The sequence below is a fragment of the Agaricus bisporus genome (assembly GCF_000300575.1).
Source record: "Agaricus bisporus var. bisporus H97 unplaced genomic scaffold AGABI2scaffold_16, whole genome shotgun sequence".
Classification (NCBI taxonomy): Eukaryota; Fungi; Basidiomycota; class Agaricomycetes; order Agaricales; family Agaricaceae; genus Agaricus; species Agaricus bisporus.
In genome coordinates, this window is record NW_006267351.1 from 387,130 (window position 1) to 406,209 (window position 19,080).

At 45.3% G+C, this 19,080-nt stretch overlaps 7 protein-coding genes across 7 annotated transcripts; 3 read left to right on the plus strand and 4 right to left on the minus strand.

Moving 5' to 3' along the window:
* Window positions 1-981: 981 nt before the first annotated feature.
* Window positions 982-1,179, plus strand: AGABI2DRAFT_46858 (hypothetical protein; the record flags this gene model as incomplete). The annotated part of the gene is made up of 1 exon (XM_006457232.1): window positions 982-1,179. A coding segment is annotated over one exon (198 nt), but the record flags the coding sequence as incomplete, so codon positions are not given.
* Window positions 1,180-1,560: 381 nt separating this feature from the next.
* AGABI2DRAFT_79376 (hypothetical protein) lies at window positions 1,561-2,064 on the plus strand (the record flags this gene model as incomplete). Its single annotated transcript, XM_006457233.1, has 1 exon — window positions 1,561-2,064. The coding sequence occupies one exon, from the start codon at window positions 1,561-1,563 to the stop codon at window positions 2,062-2,064; it is 504 nt and encodes a 167-aa protein (XP_006457296.1).
* Window positions 2,065-2,881: 817 nt separating this feature from the next.
* On the minus strand, window positions 2,882-4,915 carry AGABI2DRAFT_196068 (hypothetical protein). The gene is made up of 14 exons (XM_006457234.1): window positions 4,800-4,915; window positions 4,614-4,740; window positions 4,516-4,552; window positions 4,373-4,462; window positions 4,209-4,310; window positions 4,081-4,147; window positions 3,991-4,028; window positions 3,861-3,936; window positions 3,796-3,810; window positions 3,642-3,742; window positions 3,438-3,589; window positions 3,307-3,380; window positions 3,198-3,254; window positions 2,882-3,140 (listed from the first exon to the last, which is right to left on the minus strand). Exons 1-14 carry the CDS (start codon window positions 4,822-4,824, stop codon window positions 3,055-3,057), a joined length of 1,047 nt encoding a protein of 348 aa, XP_006457297.1. The 5' UTR covers window positions 4,825-4,915; the 3' UTR covers window positions 2,882-3,054.
* Window positions 4,916-8,263: 3,348 nt separating this feature from the next.
* Window positions 8,264-10,758, plus strand: AGABI2DRAFT_123171 (hypothetical protein; the record flags this gene model as incomplete). The annotated part of the gene is made up of 17 exons (XM_006457235.1): window positions 8,264-8,393; window positions 8,451-8,513; window positions 8,570-8,604; window positions 8,657-8,739; window positions 8,789-8,832; window positions 8,883-8,951; window positions 9,007-9,035; window positions 9,093-9,268; window positions 9,321-9,577; window positions 9,626-9,687; window positions 9,740-9,756; window positions 9,801-9,995; window positions 10,059-10,091; window positions 10,150-10,383; window positions 10,436-10,468; window positions 10,520-10,548; window positions 10,601-10,758. 17 exons carry the CDS (start codon window positions 8,264-8,266, stop codon window positions 10,756-10,758), a joined length of 1,647 nt encoding a protein of 548 aa, XP_006457298.1.
* A 94-nt stretch (window positions 10,759-10,852) lies between these two features.
* AGABI2DRAFT_123172 (hypothetical protein) lies at window positions 10,853-12,619 on the minus strand (the record flags this gene model as incomplete). Its single annotated transcript, XM_006457236.1, has 14 exons — window positions 10,853-10,938; window positions 10,996-11,052; window positions 11,103-11,176; window positions 11,227-11,378; window positions 11,431-11,531; window positions 11,585-11,599; window positions 11,650-11,725; window positions 11,785-11,822; window positions 11,875-11,941; window positions 12,000-12,101; window positions 12,159-12,248; window positions 12,302-12,338; window positions 12,407-12,533; window positions 12,595-12,619. The coding sequence occupies 14 exons, from the start codon at window positions 12,617-12,619 to the stop codon at window positions 10,853-10,855; spliced, it is 1,047 nt and encodes a 348-aa protein (XP_006457299.1).
* Window positions 12,620-14,256: 1,637 nt separating this feature from the next.
* Window positions 14,257-15,876, minus strand: AGABI2DRAFT_229641 (hypothetical protein; the record flags this gene model as incomplete). Its single annotated transcript, XM_006457237.1, has 4 exons — window positions 15,318-15,876; window positions 14,555-15,264; window positions 14,420-14,500; window positions 14,257-14,361 (listed from the first exon to the last, which is right to left on the minus strand). Exons 1-4 carry the CDS (start codon window positions 15,772-15,774, stop codon window positions 14,257-14,259), a joined length of 1,353 nt encoding a protein of 450 aa, XP_006457300.1. The 5' UTR covers window positions 15,775-15,876.
* An 886-nt stretch (window positions 15,877-16,762) lies between these two features.
* Window positions 16,763-18,928, minus strand: AGABI2DRAFT_123174 (hypothetical protein; the record flags this gene model as incomplete). The annotated part of the gene is made up of 4 exons (XM_006457238.1): window positions 16,763-16,832; window positions 16,888-16,918; window positions 16,975-17,170; window positions 17,225-18,928. 4 exons carry the CDS (start codon window positions 18,926-18,928, stop codon window positions 16,763-16,765), a joined length of 2,001 nt encoding a protein of 666 aa, XP_006457301.1.
* Window positions 18,929-19,080: the final 152 nt, after the last annotated feature.

A 19,080-nucleotide genomic window follows, 5' to 3' on the forward strand; every position in this document is an offset into this window, starting at 1 on the left:
AGAAACATGGCGATTGAAATCACCGATCCACAATCATTCCTAAACCAGGACAAAAAGAAAATATGGACATACCTGCTCGAAGACAACATGCGGAGGGCTTGGGACGAAAACCAATACTCCCAAGAAGATGACCCGAGGATTAATCCGTTGATCCAAGACTGGCCAAACGCGAAATCTAAGAAGAAACTTATAAAAATGGCAAAAAAGATCCTAGAGACAGCCAAGAAATCTCACCTTAGGATAGAAGTCGACCAAGTAAGCGAAGAACTCAAACAAAAAATGCCCATATGGTACCACCCAGCCCTTAAACCTGGAGAGAAACAAGAAAACAACTCCAAAAAAAGCAAACACTTACGTCGAAACCATAGAATCATGACGACAGGTGATGCCCTCCGCCTAGCGAGACTAGCTGATCACAGCGCTAGATTCAACAACGGCCCGTGTCCATGCGAAACATGTGCCGACATAGAAATAGAGTCCAAATGTAACCACCTTATCGAATGCGTTGAACACGCTACCAAAATCCTAAACAAAATAGATGATAAGTGGAACCCCAAAAGAGGTTACACGATAAGATTGCAAGCCTCAAATAATAACATACCTCTCCCGAACACAACACCGGACACACAGAACGCCAGGAAAGCCACTATAATAAAAAAGAGAACAACAGTATCATCAGTAAACGACATCTTTAGAATTCTACGTAAGAATCATCGGAAAACACCGATCACAAAACAAGCTGACACCCCCCAAAACACGATACCACTAACACAAACGGAAGTAGCGTACACAGACGGGTCTTGTGTAAACAACGGCTATAGTAATGCTATATCGGGCAGCGGAATACATTTTCCCGAAAACCCAGACCGAGACCTAAGTGTCAGAGTACCAGGAATCGACCACTCCAACCAAGTAGGAGAGCTCTACGCTATAACACGCGCCGTCCAACACTCGGACGAAAATAAAAATCTCATAGTAATCTCCGACTCAGAATATGCCGTCCGAAGTTTAACAAACCGGCTAGACAACGCAGAAGACGAAGGCTGGACCGGAATCAAAAACCACCACTGGATTAAAGAAACCATCGAAGCGATCAGAGAAAAAAGAGGCGCAGTTGCGATATGCTGGACTAAAGCCCATGCCAACGACCCAGGTAATGATAAAGCGGATGAACTAGCTAAGTTAGGTACTACAAAAGCACCCCCACTTTGGGTCCCGGACAGTCCCTCAGGACGGATATCCGGCCTAAAGCTGCACACACTATCTCAGTCAATAGCTTACCATGCGATCCTTCACGAAAAACCAATAGCGGAATTAATTAAAGTAAATGATAACCTCGAAAGAATACAACACGACATGACACAACACGAACTAAAACTACACCCACCCACCGTAGACAATATCTGGAAAAACTTGAAACAAACCAAAAACGTCTATAGAACCCAAAGAGAATTTCTCTTTAAGATCATAAAAAATATTCACCGAGTAGGCTCCTACTGGACCCACATCCCTGGATGCGAGGAACGAGCCATATGCCAAACCTGTAATACAACCGACTCAATGGAACACATCCTAACGCAGTGCGAAGCACCTGGTCAGAAAGAAATATGGAATGAAATCGCGAAGATCTGGAGGTTACGCCACAACACATGGCAAAAACCCACCTTCGGAGAGATAATGGGTTGCGCATCTGCCAGGATCACAAATAACGACGGGAAAACAAACATAGGACTAACGAGACTATATCAAATTCTCATTTCGGAGGCAGCATACAAGATTTGGTCTATAAGATGTAAACGAGTCATCGGTGATGACAACAACAGAGAGAAATGGCCAAGAAACGAGCACATAGTCGCAAACATATATAACCAAATCAACCTAAGGTTGAGAATAGACTGCCTACACACGAACGAGAGTAAGTTCGGAAAAAAAGCAATTAGCATCGACAAAGTTAAAGCGACTTGGAAAGACACCCTCAAAGACGAAATATATCTCCCAGATAACTGGGCTTATAGCCCCGGGGTTTTAGTGGGTATACGTCAATCGGAGCCCCACACTGCCTAGACACAACTAAGCGTGCGTAACGCATTTCCCCGGGGGGTGAAGATACTACCTCAAAGGCCGACAGAGGCCGATAGCGGTCCTAACGTGCTGACCTTGTCTGCGACGTTAGGCCCATGCTCCACCAAAAAAAAAAAAAAAAAAAAAAAAAAAAAAAAGAAATTTTGAAACACCGCAGAGGTTCCTGGCGATGTGATTCCGTAAAAATGATGAAACGTGATCACAACTCCCCATAAACCAATACTGATACATCTCCAGAGTTCTTCTACCATAGCGCCGATGGGTGATTGTAATGATTGTCCTCCTTCTAACTCCACCTTGCCAATCATTTATACACCCCAACACTGTGGGCATGGACAAGATGCGAACAACACACCCGTTCAATTGTTCCCACCCCGATCTGTTTAGAGGCTCACAGACTCCATCTCTCGGGCTCCTGCTTTCAGTATGACGTCTTTTTCGTTGGCAATCCAATCATCTCTATCTCTGCATTGATATCCGGCTCCTTCGAGGGTTGAAACGGGAGGATCGGCCTATTTCGTCTCCATTCACAAGTATCCGCCTGCAAGCTTCAGGAAAACAAGGCGATCGCGTTCTTCCCAAAATCTGTTCAATGATCCTTTGGGTTATGAAGTTGCGAATATTTTGATGATAAAATCGCCAATATTTCTACTGAGTCTCAATGCACCAAGAATTTGTAAAGACTAGCCCAAGTGATTTTCGGATTCTTGATGTCAAAGTACTGGGGTAGCTCGACATCTAGACTCTATTGTCTATCTTTCCAAAGGACCCCGTGCCTGGACAGGAAGATTGTGGGATCGAAGTGAGAGAAAGATGCGATTTCAAATGATAATCGGCCGGGGTTTTATTTTCATAGTTCAACTCGGCAACAGCTCAACTTTGTGAGATAGTTATTCCACTTTTGCAATTCTATACGGAGCCGTACTATTCAAAATGACTGGGGATGTGCTGACTACTTATCGCAATGTGATCCTAAGCATGACCAATGATAGATTGCGGTTTATAGGGTTCTTCAAGGTACTTGATCTCATCAGGAGTGAGAACGACATTCGCACCCGCTGTTAAAACGATTATCAATGACCATACACGCTCACACGCAACCGGTAGACAAATACCAATGATATCTTCAAGGTTCTTGACAGAAGTCGTTCCAACAATAGGCGCAGAAACCACTGTGAGTCGTTTAAGCCAAACAAAATTAAAGTATCGCGCAGAAGGACTCACCCTCTTTGGAGAGAGTCCAAGCAACGGCAATTTGAGCCATTGAAATGCCGCGCTTCTTTGCAACTTCCTCGACTCTAATCACGGTTTTAGTCTCTAGACTTAAAAGTATACACTCACTTCCAAAAACCTACCGATTTACGATCTCATTTGTTCCTTCGCGTCCAGTGTAGCCAGGTAGCATACCATCGGTTTGACCTCGGGTAGTCTCTTTGGTCTGTGCCAATGGACGGGTCAGAAGACCACGGCCCAAGGGGGACCACGGGATAGAACCCACTCCGAAATACTATCATATTCAGTTTTCGAATACGTAGGTCAGAATAGTCGAACGCACGCACCTTGAGAGTAGGCATCATTTCCCGCTCCTCTTCGCGGTAAATGAGGCTGTAATGGTTTTGCATGGAAATGAACGGAGTGAGCTTGTTCGCGATGGCATAGTCTGTTATGAAAACATTAGGTATTTATCCGAAGAGCCGATTTGACGAGGCATACTCTGCATAGCGTGGACTAGAATGCGGGATATGAGCAAATCATGCGAACCAGATGATGGAACTCACATTGCCAAGCATAACAAGAACTCATGCCGATGTAACGAACGTATCCAGCCTGGACGACATCGTGGAGAGCTTGCATCTAAACCCTAATTTAGAACTGCGCATATAAACAGCATGTATGGACTATGCTTACTGTCTCCTCAATAGGTGTTTCACTATCAAACCGGTGGCCTAGCAAAAGGTGTTAACGCAATGAAACCAAGTGCCAAGTGCCGCGGCGTACATTGCAATAAGTCGATATAATCAAGTTGGAGCCTCTCAAGACTGTGTTTGACAGACTCGAAAATGTGCTGGTAGCAGGAGTCAGATAAGTATGTACCTCCCGGGGGTTATTCAATTAATCATGCTTACCTTCCTGCTCAATCCGTGCTGGTTAACGTACCCTTCGTCGTCCGGGTTGAGGCCATTTGCGAAGAAATTAACGCTAGGTCCTCGCCCGGCAACGAAATAAAGCTATAAATGCCAAGCATATAATGATAAGCGAAAGGTGCAAGTGTTTGCAGGTATAAAGATACCTTGGTCATGACCACAATTTCATCGCGGGGAAGATCAAGCTTCTTGATAGCTTTTCCGAGAAGAACCTCAGAGACACCATTTGAGTAGACCTAACCGTTCTAATTTGTAACATATCAATTATATACGCAAGCGGAAGACGCACGTTTGCGGTATCAAATGTCTGGATCCCAGCGTCATATCTGACGGTAGATAATAAGCATTTTGCAACACTCTACCCCTGCAACGAGGAATAGCACGAACGCGATCTTGATATGGCGAATGACCTCTTCCTCATCCTCGATAACCCACTTGTTCCATTCAGTGTCTCCATACGACATACAGCCCAGGATAATCTTCGAGATCTTCAATCCCGACTTTCCCAGTCGAACTAGGTATATTATGAGCTGAATTTACGCGATTAATTACTTCCATCCCATCTGCACTCACCATATGAAATTGGTTTCTTAGGCATTGGGAGAGAGGGAATATGATATCAACGCAGCTAGGATGGAGGAGAAGAGACAAATGTGCCGGACAATGTGCCTCCATTTTAACTGCGTTATATTCTCATGGTTGTCCGTGGGTTATCGATGCGTTCAAGGATTGGTTAAGAATAGTTTTATGCGTACTAATCCTTGGGAGTGTATGGGAAACGGTTTGACAAACTTCAATGACGAGGTTGGAATCAAGGCCGGCCCGTGGTGGTGTTGCGGCTGTTGTAGCTCGATTGTCTTTACTTCACACATGTATTCGAAATTCCTCCGAATTCTCCCATGTACAGTCGAGTTTTTTTAACTCGATTCATATGATGAAACTTGAAGCCTGTAGGTAGGTTCACTAAATCTAAGCCTTACAACATCAATGCTTTCAACAGCGTATGGGAGAGTAAAAAAAATACACGCATTGATCAAAGTGAAATATCGACGAGAGTGAGAAAGGAAGGGTCTCTATCTTACGTTATTGACAGACAGCTTTCTCATGTATCTATTTTTAGTGTAAGTGTTGGGCACCGTTGGTGTTGTAAATAGCGGGCTTACATATGAATAATATGACTCAACCGTAGAAAGATAAGAGACAGTATAAAAATCGAGTCAAACCTCGTAGAAATACAGCTTGGCATCAACACTCATTACCAAGATCAACGTCCATTGGTTTCGAATTTACGACATTCTCGAGCATGCGACCAGCCATTTCTGACTCGAATCTCATTCATGACCCGGGAAAACGCGCCGATGCTCTAGAACTCCCAAAGATTCCGGAATTTTGATATCGAAATACCGCTCAAGCGTTACGGTGTGGGTCAGCTAGGGTGCCCGTCCATCCAAAGGAAGCCATCATATCAATACCAGCCAAAAAGCCAGGAGTGTAGAGTTACGTCTGAATATGTAAAATAGAAAGGATAGATAACGCTAATAATGAATATGGTTGGGTGCAAAACCCAAAATTGTCCGCGCACTCCGCCGTCTTTAGTGAATCCGGCCTTCAACAACACGGCACCTGTCATGTAATGCAAGCAATCACCCGCAGTATGCTAGTATATAGCCATTAAATGGGTAGCTGAAATAGATAAAACACTGTACTGTATCAGGACGTAGTCGTGCCGGTCGATCGGTGGGCAGGGAATAGATATTCTGCACAACGCTGCATCAACATCTCGAACTTGCAATCCAGTGCTCAAAACATACCTCAAATCGGGCATTAAAATCCCAAATACTTCCCCAATTGAACCAATTCCACTTGAACGGCTCTATCTCCGTCCACACTTTCCTGAACAAATGGCAGTCCTCATGGTCAGGCAAATAAGCCCTTACAACCACTTTCTTCGCTTTCGCCCTCGATTCCACACCTAACCTCTTTTGCTCTATCCATATTTCCGTCTATACCTCCGCATTCCACCAAAAAAAAACTCCGCACATTGTCAATGCCGTATCCCGGTTCCTCTTCTTTGTCAAGAAATTATTTGAACACCCTCGTAGTCCAATGACCACCAGTACTAAAAATCATAGTTCCGTAATTCCCTTTCGGAGTCGGTGGGAAGAAAAGATCGAGATACTCGCGGATCGGTGGACGTTCACACTACTTCATCTCCAAAGAGGATATCATTCGGTGAGAAGTATGGATGGTTGATGTGGTCTAACGCGTTTAGCTTCGCGTTTGAAAATAGAATATCGATTCTGCGGAAAGTGACGAGTGGGGTTCCCGTGATATTGAATCCAGGAGAGAAGGCGATGCCAGAGACGATGGGAGTATCAGGGCTCAGGTAAAGATTCTGTGGCCAGCCACGGTCCCAACTTGACCCGGGGGCATAGTCAGGGGTTGCAATGACATGATTACACCAACTCTTTCACAAGCGCAGCAGGATCAAATAGCCGAAGACCTTGCCCCAGGAACCCATTCCCAAGAACTCACATCCGGGAATCTATCCCACTTCTCCTCCACATCAATAGCCAAATGCCAATCAACCTCTCTCGAGCTTGCGCATCCTCCTTAGAACTCAAAGACGTTCGATTAGACCGTGGACGAAACGACCAAGTTCCATTTGTATATGATTCCGGTGAACAAGTAGGTTTGGGGTATATGTGGCGTTGGGTATTATGATCGGGAATGAAGATAAGGGTGAAGTATAGGAGTAGACGAGAACTAAGGTCGTTACTGCGGCGCCAAGAGTCCCATGAATGTACGGGGTGTCCTCAGGCCCACAACGTTGAAGATCGCCACGCGGAACAAAAGACCTTCTCACCCAAGCCACTCCCAAGCCTTCTGCCATGGAAAAACTTGAGAAGACTCCAGTTCGAGCGAGATCTGACTGAAACTGTAATCATTGGCTGATCTAGGCTTGGGCAGCCGGTGCGAGTCTTGGCTAATATCACGGTGACACGTCGTGTATGAAATCGTTCTCTTGCATGATCATCCTCGGATTGTCCAGAACGCCTTCATTCCATGATATACTTGTCCCCCTAGCGATGAACTAGAGTGTCTGGAATCCTGTGGCCAACAATGATAGGGAACAGTTGGGGAACAGTGGAAATGGAAGACTTCCAGGAGCGTTGTAGCGTTTGTGGATCCTGAATCATCTCCAAAAGGATATTGCCAAGATGCCGCAAGAATTTCAAATGAGGGTGGGGGAGGGTCATACTTCCTCCGTCTAAAAGAAAGGCCAGGGAAGGCCTCGGACACCTTCACAGATGCCTCCTCTCCTTTGTAATTAAGACGACGACGTTTCAATAAGATTTCTCCTTTTGAGTTATTCGGACAGAATTTTCGCACATACCTTGTCAGCTTCTTGCTCTGCTTTCCCGCCCCCGTTTCGAGGTTTCTATTCAATCTCTGCGCTGTTCAAGCCTGAAGAACAGCCGTGCATATTATACACATGCGTCGAGTGCAGCTTCAATACCGTTCTTCTCATCAATGTCAAAGACTTGATTCATGGAGAAGATATGCAGACGACGAGTGCTATTCGGACCTGTTCGGACGTCACGGTTTCGAACCTTGTTCGATCCGCAACCGCCAAACTTTGTTCCCACGATTTCAAAGCGTGCGGACTTGCAACTAGCTTGTACTAACCGACAGGGGTCGAGCGTTCGGTAACGTTCCAGCGATTCCGAAAAGCTGTCACTACAATGACTACAACATACCTCACAGGGGTTCAGCGCGTCGCGATCAAATGCCTAAATCCATTTCGGTGCCAAGTTAAACTCAAGTCCAACCATCAACTTGAGTTGAACTCAATAGAAAGACTGGCCGCCGGGAGTTAACATCCGAGCGAGCCGTGGAATCAACCCGCTGCAACATATCTACCTCCGGATGATGTTCAGTGAAACTATTCCAGCGGAGTGAATAGTCCAAAATCGGCACGCTCCGTTAATACTTTTCAAAAGTCGAGTACGCGTCTGTCGTTCTCGAATCACACTATGATATCCCTCCCGGAAGTTATCCTCGCGTCTGCCATTTCTTGGATAGGCTGGAAAGCGTTGAAGGGCTTTGTCCTCACATCTTCCCTTGATAACCTACCTGGACCCCCCTCTACTTCCATTTTTCATGGTTAGTCCCCAGACAAATTCATTCATTCAAGAGGCAAAGCCTGACACTACGTTCCAGGAAATATAGGTGATTTATTAAGCTATGACGGGTGGAACTATCACCGCCATATCCTAGCTACTTGTATGTTTTGTATCCTCCTGGTTTGATTTTCATTCTGTGTTAAACATCGTATACAGATGGACGGGCCCAGAAAATCTCAGGAACGCTTGGAGTGAGCAATTCAATTCTCCTTATTTTATAAATTTACTGAAACACGACCAAAGTCTCGAGTATTCTTAACGTGCGATCCAAAGGCTCTTCACCATATTTTGGTCAAGGATTCTCAATTCTACGAAATGTCTACCGGGTATATCACCTTCAGATCAATATTTTAACTTATCTCATGAAAGCGACAGTCGTAATAAGGCGTACATGGGGGAAGGTCTAGTGGGAGTTTCCGGTAATCTAATCCCTTCTCTTGGAAGACTTCAACTTCTGATCACTGGATAGGTGAACAACACAGGAAACAAAGGAAGTTGATGACTGCCGTGTTTTCTACCAAACACGTGCGCGAAATGAGTGCGTCACTTCTTTCGTCGCCCGGACTGACTCATTTATTACGAAAATTGTCAAGTTCCATTGTTCTACGAAGTGACTGATCGAGTATGTGATGATGGTTTCGCTTGCAGAGTCGATGCTTAATTCTCTTTTAACGTCAAGCTATGTTCAACTCTAAAATCTAAATTGCACGACGGACCTCAAGAAGTTGATATTCATAACTGGCTAACCAGAACAGCATTGGAGTTGATTGGCCAATGTGGAATGGATTGTTCTTTTGACAGTTTGTCAGGTGAGGGGACCCACCATCCCTGCGCCAAAGCTATCAAACAATTCCTGTGAGTAATGGGTTTTGCATATCGTCAGCACTGATTCTTATTATACTCTCAGCCCTCTTGCGAGTGGTTCATTCGGTTTCGTTCTCAACCCCCTTTTCCCATATATCAATAATTGGAACTTTCCACGTCTGAAAAGATTTATTGTCGAGCACATCCCTCTAGACCGAGTGCAGAAACTCAAACATGTGGTTGATGTCATTTACAATAACTCCCGAGAAATCATAGAAAAGAAGAAGAGTGCGTTGGCCAGTAACGATGAAGCCGTGGCTGCGGAAATGATGGAAAAAAAAGACATCATCACTACTCTTAGTAAGTTTTTCATCCTGACCTTCTGATCTTGTGTTGAAGCTTTATCAGTGAGAGCAAACCTTGAAGCGGACGAAGACAGTCGGTTGACGGATGAGGAAGTCTGTGGGCAGGTATGTGCATCTATCCACTGGCAGAGCTTTTGACATTGATACTCCGAGTTAGGTCTCGTATGTCATTCAGTTATGTTAGGAAGGTTCAAGTGTTGCTCAAATCTTCAATTTAGGACTTTCATCTTTGCTGCGACGGACACGACGTCGTCGGCTCTAGCCCGTGTTTTCCACATCTTATCGATGGATACGGATGCTCAAGACAAATTACGCAAGGAAATTCGTGAAGCTCAGAGGAACGGCCAGTTGACGTATGACCAACTTGTTTCTTTACCGTACCTTGATGCTGTTTGTCGAGAAACGCTACGATTGTGAGTATTGCACCATTGATATCTTTATGCCAAATTTATTTACGGTACACGGTAACGATCTAGATTCCCACCCGTCAACCTCCCCAGTGTGCGCATGTATGTCGTCGTCTGTGCGCAAAATTTCTCCGCATACTTAAATTGGCTCCTTTTTTAGCGCAGGTAGAGACTCAATGGTTCCGCTATCCAAGCCAATAATTGGAAAAAACGGGAAGGAAATCAGGGAAGTCATGATTCCAAAAGGAACTAATATAATGGTATCCGTCACTGGATCAAACACCGATCCGGATATATGGGGAGTGGATGCACTTGAGTGGAAGCCTAAACGGTGGTTATCCGCTCTTCCAAAATCATTGGAAGAAGCGCGTTTACCTGGAGTCTTTTCTCACATGTATGCCCTGATATTTTGACACATTTACGCCAACTAATCTCTTGCCAATAAGGATGACGTTTTTGGGGGGCTCACGCGGCTGCATGTAGGCCTATCGTTTTGGTACTCTGACTGTAACTAACTCTAGCTTCTCTAGTGGCCTCAATTTCTCTCAGTTGGAAATGAGTACGTCTTTCTTGATACTTGTTGTTGCAGCTTTTGACCGTATGTTCGTCAGAGGTAATCATGGCTGCACTTCTCAGTTCATTCAAATTCGAAGTCGCCCCGAAGCACAAAATAACTTGGAAAATGACTGGTATTTCGGCGCCCTACGTTGAACAGGTTGAAGGGACACACCAAGCGTTACCCGTACTTATGAGTTTGGTGTCAGATTGATATGCCTTAGACGGTACCAGGACGGGAAGATCATGCTTTATGATAATTGGCTCGAGCTTTATTTTCCGTAACTATACCTTATTACCAGGCTGTCCTACGCATTACCAATGATAGATTGCGGCTTGTAAGGTTCCTCAAGATACGTAATCTCCTCAGGAGTGAGGACAACACTCGCACCCGCTGTGAAAATGGTCGTCAATGCCCGAACGTACTCATACATAATCAATGGACAAATACCAATGATATCTTCAAGATTCTTTACAGAAGTCGTTCCAACAATAGGCGCAGAAACCACTGCGAGTCATTTAAGCCAATCATTTTAAGTATCGTGCAAATGAACCCACCCTCTTTGGAGAGAGTCCAGGCAACGGCAACCTGAGCCATTGAAATACCGCGCTTCTTTGCAACTTCCTCGACTCTAATCCCGGTTTTAGCCTCTAGACTCGATATACACCCCCAATAACCTACCTGTTTACGATCTCATTCGTTCCTTCGCCTCCACCGTAGCTAGGTAGTATATTATCTGATTGACTTCGGGTAGTCTCTTTGCTCTGTGCCAATGGACGGGTCAGAAGACCACGGCCTAAGGGGGACCACGGGATAGAGCCCACTCCGAAATACTATCATTTTCAGTTTTCGCATACGTAGGTCAGGATAGTCGAACGCACGCACCTTGAGAGTAGGCATCATTTCGCGCTCCTCTTCGCGGTAAATGAGGCTGTAATGGTTTTGCATGGAAATGAACGGAGTGAGCTTGTTCGCGATGGCATAATCTGTGATGAAAACATTAGGTATTTATCCGAAGAGCCGATTTGACGAGGCATACTCTGCATAGCGTGGACTAGAATGTGGGATATGAGCAGAACGTGCTAACAAAATGATGGAACTCACATTGCCAAGCATAACAAGAACTCATGCCGATGTAACGAACATATCCAGCCTGGACGACATCATGGAGAGCTTGCATCTGAACCCTAATTTAGAACTGCGCATATAAATAACTTAGCATGCATGGACTGTGCTTACTGTCTCCTCAATCGGTGTTTCACTATCAAATCGGTGGCCTAGCCATAGGCGTTAACGCAATGAAACCGAGTGCCAAGTGTCACGGCGTACATTGCAATAAGTCGATATAATCAAGTTGGAGCCTCTCAAGACTGCGTTTAACAGACTCGAAGATGTGCTGGCAGCATGAGTCGGATAAGCGTGTACCTCCCGGTTATTCAATTAATCATGCTTACCTTCCTGCTCAATCCGTGCTGATTAACATAGCCTTCGTCGTCCGGGTTGAGGCCACTTGCGGAGACATTAACGCCAGGCTCTCGCCCAGCAACGAAATAAAGCTATAAATATGCCAGTCAAATGATAAACGAAATGTGCATGTGTTCACAGGTAGATACCTTGGTCATAACCACAATCTCATCGTGGGGAAGATTAAGCTTCTTGATAGCTTTGCCGAGAAGAACCTCAGAGGCACCGTTGGAGTAGTACTAATCATCCTGACTTGTAGCATATCAATAATATACGCAAGCGGAAGACGTACGTTTGCGGTATCGAATGTCTGAATCCCAGCGTCATATCTGATGGTAAATGATAAGCATTTTTGAACAATCTACGCAATCTACGTGCAACGAGGAATAGCACGAACGCGACCTTGATATGGCGGATGACCTCTTCCTCATCTTCGATAACCCACTTGTTCCAGCGAGTGTCTCCATATGACATACAGCCCAAGATAATCTTCGAGATTTTCAATCCCGATTTGCCGAGTCGGACTAGGCCGCCATATTGTTAGCTGAGCAAGCAGTTACTTACTTCCACCTCATCTACACTCACCATATGAAATCGGTTTCTTGGGCATTGGGAGAGAGGAAATTTATGATATCAACGCAGCTAGGATGGAGGAGAAAAGACAACTGTGCCGGACGATGTTTCATGGTTATCTGTGGGTTATCGATGCATTCAAATATTGGTAATTAATTCCTGGAGTGTATGGTAAATCCTTTTGACGAGGTCTCAGCTGGTCTCAGGTTGGATTCAAGGCCGGCCCGTGGTACATACTGTTGCGGCTGGATTATTTTTACTTCATGCACGTGTCTCCAGTATCTCCTCGGATTCTATTATGTACAATGAAGATTCTTTGACTCGGTTCGTACGAGGTACGAGTATTATAACTCAACCTGTAACAAAATGAGATTCAGGATGAAGACCTTGTAGAAATACTGTTTGGAATCAACTCATTTACCAAGATCAACGTTCATTGGATTAGGGCCTGTACGGCAATCCCGAGCTGCAGCTCGTTGCCCGCCAATATTCGTTTCTACGGTTTTGGATCGATCGACTTCAAACCGCGTTCGCTCTCTATGGTTTCAAAACCGGTCTGTCACACCGATATTTGCAGCCCTTGAGAGACGCGTGGCGGTGCCTTCATATGCTGTTACCTTTGGTTGAATACATACCTCCCTTTGCACTATAAATTGACTTGCATCTGCCTAATTCTCCTGGGAATCCTACTATCACAGCAATTTCCCTCCTCTATGCTACAGCTTATGCCACCGATCATTCAAGTTATTAACCATTGATCAGCAATAGTAGTAGCTAGTAGACTGTAGTAGTCAGCAGGGTTTGTGTGCCATGTGTGACCAAGGCTGGGTACTGAGTAAACGTAGGACAAACGGTTGTTGAGTCTCAGATGGAAACCGTCGGTTTCAAAACCGGCCGACTTTGAACAACTTTGAACTCGGAGGTGGAAGAAGGTGGAAGACCGCGTAAGGAATGAGCGCGGATCAAATCTTTCGGAGTGATGTCCGCTGGATGTCCGTGTGTCCGAGCGACATCAATTTGATTGTCACGTCACGCAATTATAATTCATTTTTCTACTACTACCCTCTACTATCTCTACCGGTGCGGTCCTACGCGGTTCCGCACCACCACATCATATTTTTTATTCGTTCACCCACCCGAACACTGCTGGAAGTTTAGCCAACACCGGAGTCAAAGTTGACGCTTTTGGGGTGACCCGACTGTGTTCCAGCTTCGATCTCACCACCTGGGGATCTCGGGCACTACAGCCATAGATCCTCAATCCCCAACCTTAATGTTGGTTGGCCAGCGATCATCCGGTTTGCGATGACTTTGCGTACAGGGCCTAACGAATTTACGTCGAGCATGCAAGCAACCATTTTTGACTCGAATCTCATTAACGACCTAGTGAAATACTCGCAAAGATTCCGGAACCTCGATATCGAAATACTGCCCAACAGTTACGGTGTGGGTCAACTAAAGCTGGGCCATCAGATCAATACCAGCCAAAAAGTCCAGAATGTAGAATTATATGTGGATATGTAAGACTGAAAGGAAAGTGTCTAGATAATGCCGATATTGAATATGGTTGAGTGCAAAGTCCAAAATTGTCCGCGTACTACGCCGTCTTTACCTATAACGAAACGAAAATAAAGTCCAAGCCAAAAACCCAAATTAAAGAGTGTCTGTGTGGTTCTAATTTTTGGGAACTTCACGGCTGATGAAGTGCCAAAGGTAGTGCGTCCAACCTTCAAGAACACCGGCACCTGTCATGTAATGCAAGCAATCACCCGCAGCATGCTAGTTTATAGCCATCAGTTAAATTTAAATGGGTAGCTGAAATAAGCAAACGCCATACCGCATCAGGACGTAGTCGCGCCGGTCGATCGATCGGCAAGAAATAGATATCAGGGTATTTCTTTCGTAGAGAAAGAATATTCTGCACAACGCTCCATCAATATCTCGAACTTGCAATCCAATGCTCAAAACATACCTCAAATCGGGCATTAAAATCCCAAATACTTCCCCAATTGAACCAATTCCACTTGAACGGCTCTATCTCCGTCCACGCTTTCCTGAACGAATGGCAGTCCTCATGACCAGGCAAATAAGCCCTTACAACCACTTTCTTCGCTTTCGTTCTCGATTTCACACCTAACCTCTTTTGCTCCTTCCATATTTCCGTCTGTACCTCCGCAGTCCACTGCAGCATCGCAAATTCAAAAAACTCCAACACATTGTCAATGCCGTATCCCGAATCCTCTTTATCTTTGTCAAGGAAATATTCGAACACCCTCGTAGTCCAATGACCACCAGTACTAACAATCATAGTTCCGTAATTTCCTTTCGGAATTGGTGAGAAGAAAAGATCAAGGTACTCGCGGATGGGTGATGTCCAAACTCCTTCATCTCCAAAAAGGGTATCATTAGGCGAGAAGTATGGATGGTTAGTGTGGTATAGCGCGTTAAGCTCCGCTTTTGAAAAAAGAATATCGATTCTGCGGAAAGTGACGAGTGGAGTTCCCGTGATGTTGAATCCAGGAGGGAAGGCGATGCTGGAGATGATGGGAGAATTAGGGTTAAGGTAAAGGTTCTGTGGCCAGCCACGATCCCAACTTGACCCGGGGGCGTAATAAGGGGTTGCAATGACATGGGGATAGAGGGAACATGAGATCGAAAAGAAGTGGTTTTCCGTAACCGAATCTAAAAGTATTTAAATTCCCGCATACACTTTCCCAAGTAGTTTGAATACACACCACCGATTAATAACCATCCACCATCTTCCACCAATTCTTTCACGAGCGCAGCAGAATCGAATTGCCGAAGACCTTGACAAGTTTCCCCAGGAACCCATTCCCAAGAACTCACATCCGGGAATCTATCCCACTTCTCCCCCACATCAATAGCCAAATGCCAATCAACCTCTCTCGAGCTTGCGCATCCATCAAATCCAGCAAACATCAAAGCATCCTCTTTAGAAGTCAAAGACGTTTGATTAGTCCGTGGGCGAAATGACCAAGTTCCATTTGAATACGATTCCGGCGAACAAGTAGGTTTGGGGTATGTGATGTTGGGTATTATGTTCGGAAATGAAGATAAGGGTGAGGCATAAGTGTAGACGAGAATTAAGGTCGTTACTGCGGCGCCGAGAGCTACGAGCCTTCCGGTGAAAGTACGGGGACTCCTCAGGCCCACAACGTTGAAGATCGCCATGCTGAACAAAAGACCTTCTCAACCAAGTCTTCCGCCCAGTACTCCAGTTCGAGCGAGAATATAGTTGAAGGTGAAAAGAGGAAGAGACGTTGGCGAAATTTTACGTGGAAAACGAGCTGACGGAGTGGACCACTGCGTCAGCTCGTTTAGCACCTGTTAAGGTACTAAAAATAAACACCGGACTAAAACCAATGATGTGTCGTTCATGAACGGTTCATGAACCGGACGTACCCGATGACCGGTGAACTTACCGTGGGACATGCCTTCTACTTGGATACTGAAAATGTTGACTATGAAGAGGCTGACGGTGTTGAGAGGTGAGATTCCATCATTTGACGAGGCGAATTCTCTTGCGAAGATATGAAATTGTGTTTTTGAAATTCATCTGATCCATTTGGACTATGCATACTCTTACCATCAAATGTGAGTCCATGTTCACGTTCATATGAACGGGTTCATGAATGGTTCACTAATGCTGACTAAAACGAACCTGCCCAAGCGAACCTGGAGCCTTCTACGGCATTCTTGATAATCCCTGCCAAGGCTTGTACGTAAAAGCAATCAACTGCGCATTTTTTTGTCTGATTGATCTCTGATGGATTGCACAATGCAAGACAATGCACGCTGAACTTGTTTGGAATGAATCAAAAGCTACCCCAATTATCAGCCTAGTTACTGTTACACCACACCTGTCCGGCTATTCGTGCGCTAAGAGCTCCACACTTACACAAGTCTCCAAGGGTCCTTAGAGCAGAAAAATGCAAGATGTTTGAGCCACCGCACTATTACAACACCATCGGTAAACGAAGGTCCCGAAAATTAATCCTACCCCAAAGGAAAAGGGTTCGAAAATGTTTAAGAAAACTCTGGAGGTTTCCAAGCGCACTAAAAGTTGTAACCTCGATTAAAGCCTTGGTTACCGCAGGGGGCTCGGTGGAGGTCGTCGGGAGAATCCTGGGTGCGCTCGGCAAAAGGTCCGCGAACAGATCTAAATGATGATACTGCACCGCAGTAAGCCATCCAAAGACCTCACCCGCAGAACAACCACCCCTCCCCAACTAAAAAAAGACATCTTCCATACATCCATTTCCAAAGTACGGCTTTAATCCATACATCCAATACTCAACATTTGGACGATAGAACTCTATACAGTATAAAAATTACTGTACCCGCGTAGAACGTTAGAAGTAGATTGCTCACCATCATCAATGGGTATATAAACAATTTTCTCCAGTCCTTTGTGCATCCAGCGCCGCCGAGGAATATCATCTTCAAACAGATATCTCCATTTCTTGATCAAAGCCAGCGCTCGCTCGGATATTTGATCGCTCTCAGGCGTGAATTGGTCAGGAGACATCTTACCAAGTGCATGAAGTATAAAATGCACTTGCGTGCGCTATCATACAACAATCAATCAATGATTGACTTAAATAAAGACCAACACACTTACATAGAGGAGTTTCACGTCATTGACGATTTCGAGTTCCATGGTATCCAAACAATCCGAAACGCCTTGCGTTTGTGATTCGTTAAATACATCCACGATGATAGAATCCGTATTGACGAACGGGAAGGAGTAGATATGTCGTAATCTGAGTTCACACAGTTCTTCTTTGACAAAACGTATGATTTCATGATCTTGATCCTCGATATACCATCCCTCTAAAAGATAAAACAAGTCCATAACATCGCTTCCTCGACCGGATATAATTTCGACGTGACGCAGACACGATCCAGAATCAGGTGTTTCAGCCCAACGAACTAGAGCATTAAGGTCGTTGGATAACACCTTAGATCGTGAGTAGTCAAGATGGTAATCGTTATTTAGGAGTAAGCGGAGTGTATGCAGTCGTGAAAATTTCGTCCCCTGGCTAATCGATGCGATAAAGCTGGGATCTGTATCGAAGTAAGGGTAATATAATTGTAGGTATTCCAGATGGACCAGCTTGGGGAATGGGAGAAGTGTAAGGCCTGAGCGCAACGCATTTGATGGTGGTATATGCTGGGATGATCCAAATGTCAGGCATTTTAGAGTTTTGGCGTTGCGTTGCAAAAATCGGACAAAGGTATTCAGCGGCTCCGCCTCTGGTATCCTGCAAGTTCTAAAATCTTCTAGAACAGGTGAAATGATGAATTCGAAGTGTTCCACAGAACTATCCAGGGATGAATTGAAGCGTAGATGCCGGAGGTTTGGTAAAACGATCTTATCTGGTCCCGAAGTCGGAGCTTCCCAACCAAAAAATTCTAGGTCAAGGACTACCAGCTTGTTGCACAGAGAGAGGAACGATAAAGGAGCTGAAGTTGGAAGCTCGAATTTCAGGCGTTGGAGCTCGTCCCATTGAATAAAGTTCGGAAAAGACTGTAGGGTTCCTTGGTCGACGGTGGTGTACAGGTCTATGTCTTTGAGCCGCGGCGCGGCGCGAAAAACTTCCGTGGATGTTACCTGAAAACCTTCTATATCGAGGCCAAGGTGATACAGTCGAGTGAGTCGGTAGTAAAGTTGGGCAAGCTGATGGGCAAGTTTCTGTGTCCACCTGCCTGAGACGATGGACACGCTTCCCCAACGTTCAGCATGCTGTATCAACAAATCAAGAATAGCATCCGCATGGCCACAAAGAGGGTCTTCAAATTCGTCGTCTTCGTCGAGCATGCGTGGATCCCAATTGCCTTCCCATCTGAACGTAATGGCCTGGTCCTTCGAGCGACCAATATATTCGGGCATAAACGCGACTAGTGCCTCCGCCACCCGAGATCGGTTCAGTAAAGTGGGCAACGGTATTCTGGTCCACAGCTGTGGTGTGTGGAGAGCGAGTTCCCTCCAATAACGGCAAATGTGTGATAGATACCAAGGAGGAGATAGGTGGACGGGATCTAAGCAGTGAAGGAAGATGAGGATGAGAATTTCTGGAGGGACACGGCAAGTCCAAGATGACAGAAGCTTGCGATGTTCCCGAACGAATCTCTTTGAATCAGAGATATGACTCGAATCTGTGAGGCCAGAAAGACGCATTTCGACAGCAGAGAAGGCTGTCCGGATACTAATCATGTCATCTCGGCCGATGGGAGTGTTGTGTCCGAAGAGATTGGGAACTGGTGTGCGGAGAATTCCAAACGGTTTGTCCGAGCTCAAGTCAAGAACCTTTTGAGAAGGCATGAAGAGCCTGAGATAAGGCTGGAAACCCTTTAAAGTTCGGCCTTCCAAGTGGGGGTATTCTGACCGTGTAGTCCATTGTGGGGCATGACGGGGCTTACAGTTGCTCAAGTAAAAATAACGATGAATTACGCTTTTGCTGTGTTGACCGAGTC